This window comes from Erinaceus europaeus, chromosome 21 (genome assembly GCF_950295315.1).
Source record: "Erinaceus europaeus chromosome 21, mEriEur2.1, whole genome shotgun sequence".
Taxonomy (NCBI): domain Eukaryota; kingdom Metazoa; phylum Chordata; class Mammalia; order Eulipotyphla; family Erinaceidae; genus Erinaceus; species Erinaceus europaeus.
The window spans coordinates 17,339,823-17,351,914 of record NC_080182.1 but is presented as its reverse complement, the minus strand read 5'-3'; the positions used below and the strand labels follow the sequence as shown (position 1 = coordinate 17,351,914).

Here is a 12,092-nt window from a genome sequence, read left to right as displayed (position 1 = left end):
CAGCACCACAAACTCCAGCTGGGTTAACTGAGAATACTTAGCTTGATAATAAAGCGTCCAATAAATGTATTGTGTCTACTGCACATCATTTTTGTTCTCTTATCCACCAGCATGACTTTTTCTTTCTGAATCTCAAATCGGAAATCATTCCATCTCCCAATATCCTTGAGGAAATGGATCAGACTAATTACTAGTTCTTGCCAAAATTAATAGAGGAATAGGCCTTGTTCTTACATAACTCTTGGGATAAATAGCCTAATATATACATGCCTCTGGTGAAGGGAAACTTTGAACTGAAACTACAGCTGCAAATGTTAGCAGTGTACAAGTATCAAAGTTAAAATAACATTGATCAAGGATCTGGGGGAACTTCCCCAAGCTGACCCTGGTCACCGTGATGGACCCTTCGAGTTGCCTGTAAGCTGCATTATAAATGATTACGAATCTACGCCCCCAAAAGGGCGGAAAAAAAGAGGATGACAAATGAAGAGAGACCTGTCCAACTGGGAAATGCTTGGAAACCACAGAAAGAAGACAGTTTAGGAAGTGAACGCACTGCCTTTCACCTGCCCCTGAGCCCCAGGAGCAGGAAGATGACTGACGGCCGCAGCAAATACGCAGGGGCCAGCCAGAATCACAAGGCGGCAGGCCGGGCGGGAGCGGACGTCTGCGGAAGCGGTGCAACCTCAGAGCTCGGCACCTTCCCCAGCTGGCCCCAGCCCGCAGGCCCGCGGCCACAGACCTGGTCTGAGACTCTTCAGACACCCCTGCTGTTCGCCCCGTACCTGAGGGGTCGAGAGCCATCTCTGCAGGCGGAGAGGAAAGCAGCCGCCAGGCCGCTCGACGTCCGGGGGCGGGAGGGGGAGGAGCCTGTGCTGGGCGGCACGTGCGCACGTCCGCAGTTTCCCGGGGGCGGAGGAAGAGGAGGAGCGCGGTGCCCTTTGCGGCGTGCCAGGGACCCTTGACATTCTCCAGTCTCTACTTCCGCCACCCATTGCGCCTGCGCCAGACTGGCTCCGCCCCTAACCTGTATCTACGGAGGATCGCGGCGCGTGGAGGGAATGCGGGGGGGGGGGGGGGGGCGTGGCTGCGCGCCTGGGAGGCTGGGCCGTCTGATTCTCTCTAGGGCCAGTGTGAGAACAGTCTTGCGGACCTGTATCTGCGGCAACCCGAGCTGGAAGCAGTGGGCCCTAGGAACTGTGCCTCCTTTCGTGATTCTATCCAAGTATAAGCCACTCCTTTCGTGCCCGCCTTCCGTAGACCAAATGAATCAACGAATCATTGCGCACCTTCCTGTAGTCTTCCTTAACCTTCATTCATTCATGAGCATCTATTTCCTGCCTGCCAGGCTCCAATCATGATTCTGAATACTAGAAGGAAGTAATTGAATAAAAGCAGGACTCCTGTTCAAGTGGAGCACAGCGCTGGCAGGGCTGTCAAATACTAGCAACGCGATGCTAAATGTGGTTGGTCAACGCCACCCGCCGGGGCGTGTACAGCTTGTTCTGTGCATTGACCTGGGAGAGTGGGACACGCCTGCAGGCTCGTTTCTGTCCCCAAAGCAGCAGCCAGCTGCTCTCCTGGAGGTTAACAATTTAAAAATGGGCGCTAGGGTACCTCAGCTCTGTGAGGTAATATCTTCGGGTGTTTAGGTGGAGCTAAAAATCCCCACTCTGCCAAAGCTGTATGTTTTGTGAGAAAATGAAGGAAGGGGATAGTCATCTTTCTCAACCCCTACTCAAAAGAAGAAGGGGAAGAAGAAAAACTTTATGTAGCAGTTATGCTCACTTTCAAACAACCAAAGGAATTACTTGATTTTCATATCTAAGTTAAACTAACTGTTGTCGCCCCGGGGAGGTGTGGCCTGGGGTCAGATGTTTGAAAAACCAGGAGCAGCTGCTTCTTCCCTGCAAGGGATTTAAGGCTTTCAAAATGATCCCCTCCCCACCTACCTGCAGTCCCTCCTCCCCTGCTGCTGCTTCCGCCTGGTCAGTTGGCAGAAAAGCTGACGCAGTTGAGCTGGGCTGGGAAAGTGGGTCTCTGCTCAGCAGGTCTTCCGTTTAAGGGCCTATTTGAGCATAACGATCCTTACTACAGCTGTAGGCTGAAGTGCCAAGGTGAAGAATTAGTGTTTCGCTTAGCCAGGCAGGAAATTGTCTACTTTACCTTGTATGTTTAATGAGTGTCCTTGGATGCACACCTAATTCATTCTGGTATCGCATTTATTTTTCTGGAGGTGAAGAATTTAATGAGGAAAGTAAAAGTTTTTAGGAGATAAGGCAGATTATAAAAACATAGTCAGAAACACACACACGCACACTTAAGTAATTAAAGTAAATCTTTTCACATGCAAAAGGTTTATCAGTCATGGTAATGGTCAAGAAACCTGAATTACTTTGGTCTGAAACATAGGCACCTCCACCTGAACCCTGAATTCTGTATGATCCATAGCTTTGTGACTTGTGTAAATTCCAGTGATTCTCTGGACATGAGTTCCTAACTTATAAGGTTGTTGTAAGGAATGAATATGATATCATAAAACAACTGTCTCAATCACTGAAGGAAATGTTTTTAATTATTGAGGGGATTAAGAGGAACCACTTCTATAGACATCACTATAACAGAATTGTTTGAATCATTCTGGGCAGGTGCTCAACCTGGTTGAGCACACATATCACAATGTGCAAGGAGCCAGGTTCAAGCCCTCACTCCCTACCTGTAGAGTGAAGCTTCATAAGTGTTGAAACAGTGCTGAAGGTATCTTTCTTTCTCTCTCCCTCTCTGTCACCCCTTCACTGTTGTATTCTTTCTGTCTCTATGAAACAAATGAATACAACCTTTTTTTAATTTGTAGAAAATCACATTAAAAAAAACTTATAGGACCAACAAAATAACTCACTTGGATAGTGTACTACTTTGCCATGTGCTTGACCTAGGTAAAGCCACAGGACCCACTAAAGGAGCTTCAGTGCTATGGTCTGGGTGTCTCTCTCTCCCTCTCTTTTCCACCCCTCCTGCTTCCCTTCTTCCCTCCCCTCAGTCTTTTTTTCTTCCCACTTCAATATTGTGGCGTCTCTCTTTTTAATTCCCACCCTCTCCCACCTTCTCCTTCCTCTGTGTCACTATTTTTAAAACAAATAAATAAACAAACAAGTTGTCTGTTGTTAAGAGAGAAGAGAAGAAAGATCTAGGATCTGTCTGACCCCTCTCTTTAACTGTACTTATCAGTGGAAGAACAGGTCCCTGATTTAGACTGGTCTATTAAGTTTTGTTCTGGGAAATTCTAGATGAAATATAACATCAATTTACTTCCTGAGATTAAAATTGTAAAATTCAAAATGCAGAAATCATTAAGAGACTTGTTTTCCAGCATGTTGAGAAAATATCTTCAAGGAAATAAACAAATGAGCAGGGGGATGCACAAATTTGAGAGTGGAAATTTAAGATAACTTTGGAATCTATGGTTATAATTGCTCTGAGGTTCAATTCTATTCCTGCCTTTATGCGCCTTTTTTACATGGAGTTACTGAATTCTTTTAGTAGGGCATATCTTATACACCACTCTAAATTTTCTCAGCTACAATTCTTATGTATGGTCAGCAGGTCTTTATAATTTTCAGCCATTATCATGTTGATATGAAATACCAAGACATGTAGCACCCTTACACTTGCTTTTCTGATATTACTGTATGGAGCATCTTGTGGGGATGCTCCATACAGTAATATGTATATATTTGTATATATGGGCCTTCGCAATAGGCCCATATATACAAATTGCATGTGCAGGGGAAGCTAAAGCTTGATCAACAGTAAACAGAATCTTATATTAATGAGTCCTGTGTTTTATTCTGTTGATAGGCAATTCCAAAGCAAATGCTTTATAAGACACCTTCAAAGGTCTCCTGGTATACAGCATAAGCCACCTATAAAGTAGGAAATAGGACAAGACAGCTCATTCGGATAATGTACCTGCTTTGTCATAGACATGAAGCAGGCTGAAGCTTAGTCCCCACTACACTGAAGGGAGTTTCAGTACTATGGTGTCTTTCTGTCTCTGTTTATGATATGTGTGCTCAACCAGGTATGTCACTGCCCAGAACCTTCTGTTTGTTTCTATCTTTCTATTTGAAAAAGTTGGCCTGGAGCAGTGAACCCCAGAAACAACAACAAAGTGGAAAAAAATATATCCATGAATTATCATTTCCTCCTTTCCTATTTCACTCTTGCCTATCTCTTATTCCTGCTTCCTGAGATTATATTCCCCAAAGAATTTATTTACACATAATTTAGGCCCAAACAGCATTTTTTCATTATTTCTTACTTTTTGTAAAACTTATTCAAATTGATTTCTAATAATTAATTAATAAGTAATAATTAATAAGTAATTAAAAATAATTACTCTAATACAAAGGTCTGCAATGGTTCCCTCATTGCTTATAGAATAAGATCATACCAGCAACAGAACAGGACATGAACATATGAAAAACTAATCCAAAGTTTGCATTTTTTACTTTTCTGATCCTATGTAAGTATCACCCTCCACCTGTCAACTTCCCTCTTACTATGCAACATACTATACATCAAAATACAGACACAAAACAAAGAGTCTCCAGAATCCTCCCCAACCCCAGAGCACTCTTTGTTCTTTTTCCTTGGTGAATTATATCTAGAGACTACACTTTCTGGATATTACTGAGATGCTGTTATTTGCTTTTTAATGGCTTGATATGAAACAAATACATGTTTTTAACTATTTTTCTTTGGGAATGTCTATGAGAATCACAAGACAAGAAGAGCCTTGAATAAATGTTTTTCAAAGGAGAAATGTAGATGGCTAACAAGTACATAAAAACATGCTCCACAAAAGGCAGGAAATTCAAATTCAAGCTACAATAAGAGAGTGGGCATTTAGCATAATGGTCATGTAAACAACTTTCATGCCTGAGGCTCTGAGAAGGTCCCAGGTTCAATCCTCAGCACCAAGGTAAACCAGAGCTTAGCATGGCTCTGGTCTTTCTGTATCTTTCTCTGTATCTCTCTTTCTCATTAAAACAAAATAAATTAAATATTAAAAAAATATATTCATTAAAAAAAAAACAAAGAAAATCTGAAACACTAGAGTATTAACCAGTCATTAAAAAAAGAAGGGAAACTTACCAATTTTGACAATATGAATGGAACTTATAGGCATTATACGAAAGGAAATAACTCAGATATAGGAAGAGAAGTACTGTATGGTTTAACTTATACTTTAATTCTTTTTAAAAACAATTTATCTGTTAACATGAAAGAGAAATGAGAGAAAGAACCAGAGTATCACTCTGGCAATGCAAGGCTGCGAGTCTAAATTTAGGGACTCAGGTTTAAAGTCCAAATCTCTAGCAGCTGTACCACCTCCTAAGCCACAAAAAAAGACCTTTTATCTATTTGTTTATTTATTATTATTATTTGATATATATTTTTAACCAGAGCACTGCTCAGCTTTGCCTTATGGTTGTGTAGGGATTTCACCTGGATATATTTTGGATTATATTTGAATTACTATTTTTTTAAATTATCTTCATTTACTTATTGGATAAAGACAGCCAGAAATTAAGAAGGAAAGGGGTGATAGAGAAGGAAAGAGGCAGAGAGACACCTGCTGCACTGCTTCATCACTTGTGAAACTTTCCCCCTGCAGGTGGGGCCAGGGACTAGAACCTGGGTCCTTGTGTATTGTAACATGTGCACTCAACCAGGTGTGCCACCGCCCATCCCTTTATTTGAATTCTTAAAAAAACAAATGACAACAACAACAACAACAATCAAACTCATAAACAGAACAGACTGATGGTTGCCAGAAGTGTATGGTAGAAAAGTGGAATTATACAAAATTCTAGATATAAAGCAAATAAATCATAAGGATATAATATACTGCAGGGTACTATGGTTAATAATACTGCCTTATATACTTGAAGTTGCTAAGAGTAGATATTAAATGTTATCATTGAAGGGTGCAGACTGCAGTGACTCCATGACAGGCTCCAAAAACTGCAGAAATGAAATAGGCCCAGTTTCAGAAGAACAGGTCCTGGAATTCAGGACCATTACTGGAAATTTACGTTTACGTTGGAGACTTTAATAGTCATCACCAAGACTGAGGATATTCCTCCACTCCTGCTGACGGCTCTACCTTAGCCGACTGGGCTTCAGCGAATGACCTCTCCCTATTATACGATCCCAAACAGCCAGGCTCTTTTCACAGTGCTAGATGGAATAAAGACGCGTCACCCAACCTGTGCTGGATTAGCACAGTCAACAGCCAAGCCTTTCCCGCTACAAGACAAGTTCTCAAGATCTTCCCGCACAGTCATCACCGCCCAGCTATCATCCACATTGGTCTCCAGCTCCCACTGACTCTGTGCTTGGAGAAACTAAGATGGAACTTTCGGAAAGCAAACTGGCGTCTGTTCAGTGATCTTACCAACAAATCTATTCCTGCAATTCCAATTAACTCTATCCCCTCTGAAGATTCCTACAGGCGCTTCCGCCAAGTCATCCTCAAAGCAGCTTCCCAAGCCATTCCTCGTGGGCGACGTGCTAACTATACGCCTTGTCTTGATGCTGAATGTGAGCAACTACTAAAGCAGTATGATGAGTCGGGCGACCCAGATGTGGCTGACCATCTCATTGCCTCCCTGGATGCAGCACGCCAAGCCCGCTGGCAACAACTCAAGGAAAGTCTGAACTTCACCCACTCAAGTAGGAAGGCCTGGAAGCTTCTTCACAGACTGGGTGCTGGTAGCCAACCCCCTCCCGTCTCCCATCCTCCCGTATCTCCAAACTCAGTGGCCAGTCACCTAACTCAAGTTGGACGTGCTAAGATCGACCCAGTCTGGAAAAGAGAAATTTCCCATGAGTGGTCATCCCACTTCTGTTTATCTTGTCCATCTCCAAAACTCTCTCCCTTTACACTGTCTGAACTGGAAGAAGCTTTGAAGAGGGTTAAACCGGGAACAGCTGCTGGCTATGATAACATCACCCCAGAACTCATTCTTAACCTGGGTCCCGCGGCAAAGAGGTGGCTCGCTTCATTCCTGTCCCACATCTTGGAATCTGAGTCTATGCCCAAAGTTTGGCGTCGTGTGAAGATTATAGCAGTTTTGAAACCAAAGAAAGACCCAACACTGGCCGCCAGCTATAGACCAATTTCTCTCCTCTCCGTGTGTTACAAACTCCTTGAGAGGCTGCTTCTGTCACATATTTCTCATCTTACAGAGAAATTCCTATCACCCGCCCAAGCTGGTTTCTGCCCAGGAAGATCTACCTGCGAACAAGCCCTGGCCCTCTCAACTTACATTGAAAATGGATTCCAGAAGAATTTAAAGACAGGTGCTGTCTTTGTTGATCTCACAGCAGCCTATGACATGGTCTGGCACCGTGGTCTCCTAGTCAAGATCTCAAGATGCCTGCCTCCATGGGTGGCCAACACTATATCGTTTCTTCTCCAAAACAGAAGATTCCGGGTGCATCTGGGTGACAAGTCTAGCAGATGGAGACTTGTCTCAAGTGGCCTCCCCCAGGGCTCTGTTCTGGCTCCTACACTATTTAATATTTACATCAATGACCTCCCAGAAACTTCTTCAAGGAAGTTCATCTACGCCGATGACATCTGCTGTGCAACTCAGGCATCCAAGTTTGACATCCTCGAGGAAACACTCACGAAAGACATGTCTCTGATATCTGATTACTGTAAAAAATGGCGACTAATCCCTAGCACTGCAAAAACGGTATCATCTGTTTTCCATCTACACCATGCTCGGCCTCGCGTGAGCTTAATGTGCAGCTTGGCGGTACGAGAATCCGGCATGAAGCCCAGCCAGTCTATCTTGGCGTTACTCTCGATCGCACTCTGTCATTTCACAAACATCTCATAAACACTGCAGCAAAGGTGGGCGCGAGGAATAACATCATTGCAAGACTGGCCAGCTCCTCATGGGGCGCGAGCGCTTCCACACTGCGATCATCATCTCTGGCATTATGCTATTCCACTGCAGAATACTGTGCCCCAGTATGGTTCCGTAGCCCCCATGTCCACTTGGTCGATTCCAAATTATATTCCTCCATGAGGATCATTTCTAGAACCATCCGTTCCACCCCGGTTCCATGGCTGCCAGTTCTTAGCAACATCGCCCCGCCAGATATTCGTCGGGATGTGGCATCATCTAAGTTCATTTCCCACGTCTACGCTCAACCGGACCTGCCAATATACGCAGATATCTTCGCCCACCCTGTCCAACGCTTGACGTCTCGTCACCCAATCTGGTCCCCTACGCCTACACTGAACTTCTCTGTTCCAGACTCTTGGAAACAGAGTTGGCAGTCAGCTGAGGTAAAGAACAAACACCTCATCACAGACCCCTGCAAGCGTCAACCCGGCTTTGACCTAGCACGTTATGATCGGGCCCTCCTCAATCGCTATCGAACAGGCCATGGCCGGTGCGCCGCTATGTTCCATCACTGGGGAGCCAGAGACGACCCGAACTGCCCCTGCGGCTCCAGACAGACTATGACCCACATAGTCGACGACTGCCACCTCTCCAGATTCAAAGGAGGTCTCGAAACTTTACATCAGGCTCAACCTGACGCTGTTGTCTGGCTACGGAAGAAGGGCAAACGCTAGAAGAAGAAGAACTGGAAATTGAACCCATGGCCCTGAGTCAACAGGAACAAAGATAAGATGAGCATTAAGAAAGGCATCTCCGGAGAGAATAGAGACCATTAAGCATTTCCAAGGCATCTCCGGAGAGATAGACTGTTAAACATTTCCCCCATATGTGTAAAGAAGATAACCACAAGGCTAAGCTTGTCTTGTATGCTATGTAACCCATGCCCTATATATCTCCTCATGTGCTGGGGTTCGTGGTGGAGCAACTAGAACAGCTGTGAGGTCTTGGCCCTAGCCCCCAACTCCGGGCTAGAACAATGAAGACTCTTTGTTTTTATATCACTCTGGTCTCTCTTGGTGAATTTCTTGGACTACGGAACCTAACAATCATCATAATGTAAAAATATTTGATAATGGATATTAACTAGACTTACTCTCTTGATCATTTCATAATGTATGCAAGTATAAAATTATTATACAAATATAAAATTATGTTAATTATGTATCAATAGTAAAAAAAGATGAGTTCTATGACCAAAATTTCTGTTCATCTCAAGTTCTATAAACTGGTATTGTGGCAACGACTCAGAAGACAATAAGATTTAATATATTTTTTAAATTTAATCTGTGACTTGATAGGGGTGGAAAAAGAATCTGTCTAGGAATGAACAAATATGTAGGTGTTTGTTTATTAGACTGTGAACTGAGTTACCCAATGAATTTCCAATCATATTTTAGTTTTTTAACTGCTAAACTTCATAAGTAACTTATCCCAAGTCCCCAATATACCTATTAGTCTTCTTCTCTTCAATAGCTTTTGTACTTAAAATTTCTAATTATGTTATTAACATATTTTAAAAGTTGAACTTAATGGTTTATTGGCATGGGAGAATTCAAGTATAGAAATACACTAATACTACGTATTGATGAAAACCACTGGAGAATTACAAGATGAAACGTATTATAGCAAATTTTGCTCAAGATTTTACTAGCTATGAATTGAATCATTACTTATTTTAAGTGGGATCAGTAATTTCAATTTTCATAAAATCCATAGTTATCTTTAAAAGTTTCCATTCATTTTAATGTCTACTTTGTTTTCCAACAGCAAACTTTCTTCTCTTTAAAATATTTTTTATTAGTGACCTAATAATGATTTACAAAATAATGAGTTTTCATGGGTATAGTTTTTCACTTATAACCACCACTAATTTTCTATAATTGTCATATTTCTCACAAAGTCTGAGAGGCACTTTGGCTATGCTTTTTTTTTTTTTCAATTTTATTTGCTTTAATTCTCTATATTTCATATATGAGTGAAACTATCTGGCAATTGTCTTTTATATTTTTACTTATTTCACTATGTATAATCACCTTTAGTTCCATCTAGTTTGTGCTGAAGGATACAGTGTCATCTTTCTTAGTTGCAGAGAGGTGTTACATTGAGTCTATGTACCATAAATTCTTTTTCGAATACATCCAATGATAGGCATTTAGGTTACTTCTAGACTTTAAATATTGTGAATAATGCATCTATGAATATAGGGGTGCATATATCTCTTAGAATTAATGTTTTCGTGTTATTTTAGGTGTTTACCTAGGAGTGGTATTGCTGAATCAAAAGGTAGTTCCCGTCACCGCTTAGTCCTTGAATTTTTTTTTTTTTTTTTGCCTCCAGGGTCATTGCTGGGGCTCAGTGCCTGCACCATGAATCCACTGCTCCTGGAGGTCATCATTCCTCTTTTGTTGCCCTTGTTTGCTGTAGCCTTGTTGTGGTTATTATTGTTGTTGTCGATGTTGATATCGTTCGTTGTTAGATAGGACAGAAAGAAATGGAGAGCGGAGGGCAAGACAGAGAGGGGGAGAGAAAGACACCTGCAGACCTGCTTCACCACCTGTGAAGCAGCTCCTCTGCAGGTGGGGAGCCGGGGGCTTGAACCGGGATCCCTACGCTGGTCCCTGTGCTCCGTGCCACCTGTGCTTAACCCGCTGTTCCACCTCCTGACACACAGTCCTTGGATTTTTTTTTATTTCTATCTATCTCCACCTTTCACTTTCTCTTACCATAAATAAATCTATACCTGTATATAAACCTAAAGCCTAGTTTTGATTAATTCAATATCCACAGGTAAAGTCTCTATAAGAGAAAGACTAAAGTTGATTATTATCAGATAACTTACCAGATGCTCAGAAATTGACAAAGTAAATGATCCTAATAATTCTTTTTGTTCCTAGAAGTCCAATGTGATATCCATTGTGCCAGAGAGCCACCTGATTCTAATAATTCTAACATTCCTTTTACAAGTTAGAGGTGCCCCATTACTAGCTTTTCAGAAAACTGAAGGAGCATCTAATGAAGTTGCCAACTGATATTCACTGTAAAATATTTTTTAACAGGGCATCTTATGATTTGGGACATATGACATGGAAGTAGCATAAAGAAATGAGTATCATTTCTTTTAGAAAATTTCTGAATAGTTATTTATAGGCTCAAAGCTTCCCAAAAATTACATAGATATTGCCAAGTGCGTCATAGGATTTATTCTGAATGTTGTCACATTCTAGAAATAAGTGTTACCACAGTACCAGAAGCTAACAGAAAAAAAAGAACCATTAAGAGGGGATTCCTTATGTTATGTTTCTATTTATTTATTTATTTATTTTTACCAGAGGACTACTCAGCTTTGGTTTATAGTGGCGCAGGGGATTGAACTGGGACTTTGAAGCCTCAGGCATGAGAGTCTCTTTGCATAACCATTATACTATCTACCCCTTATGTTTCTGTTTAGTGAGTATTTTTACTCTTTCTTCCTTCTTTTCTTTCTTTCTTTCTCTTTCTTTCTTTCTTTCTTTCCTTCTTTCTTTCTCTCTCCTTTTAATGTTAGATATAGCCAGAGAAGAAGAAAGAGACAAGGAAAAAGTGATTGTAATATTAACTTTTTCCTGGTGCTGTGTGTGATTGTGCATTTTATATATGAACTACTGCTCATTGTAATGAGCAGTTTTCTAAAAGTATTATGTATTTATGTGTTTTCATAAATTATATTGCAAATTAAGTCTAAAAGTAATTCATTTTGTAAATAATCATTTAATATTTAGAACCTTATGGTCACAGGATATAAAATTTTCAGCTTATGTAAATTTTTTTGCAGTGAGATGTGATAATCAACCAAAGACTGAAAATTACTCTGTTAGGATAAAATAAAATCTGCGGAGAAAGTAGATGGGAATATATATTCAGGGGACAAAGCATAACATGTCCAAATGTTAAAAAGAATTTGCTCATTCATTTTTAAAGGATGATGCCAGACAGCAAAGCTTCTCATCTAGATTCATTTGGGTATATTCACAAGCAGATACAGCAGTTTCGTCTTTAATTCAGTATTACATTGTGTTAAAAGTTGCATCCTTTTTTTTTTTTTAATTCTTGAAGCTTAAAGTAAAA

General features: G+C 41.2%; 1 protein-coding gene across 5 annotated transcripts in view; it reads right to left on the bottom strand.

Annotated features, from left to right (window-relative positions):
* The window catches only part of CMC1 (C-X9-C motif containing 1), a 93,084-nt gene extending 92,092 nt beyond the window's left edge, over positions 1–992 (bottom strand). For 2 of the 5 annotated variants that reach the window (XM_060180462.1, XM_060180461.1), the window contains exon 1: positions 743–992. In XM_060180462.1, coding sequence (XP_060036445.1) covers positions 743–968 — 226 coding nt within the window. In that variant the 5' untranslated portion in view covers positions 969–992. The remainder of the gene's footprint in view (positions 1–742) is intronic. The other 3 variants (XM_060180463.1, XM_060180465.1, XM_060180464.1) reach the window with 2 other exon arrangements.
* Between the last annotated feature and the right edge of the window lie 11,100 nt (positions 993–12,092).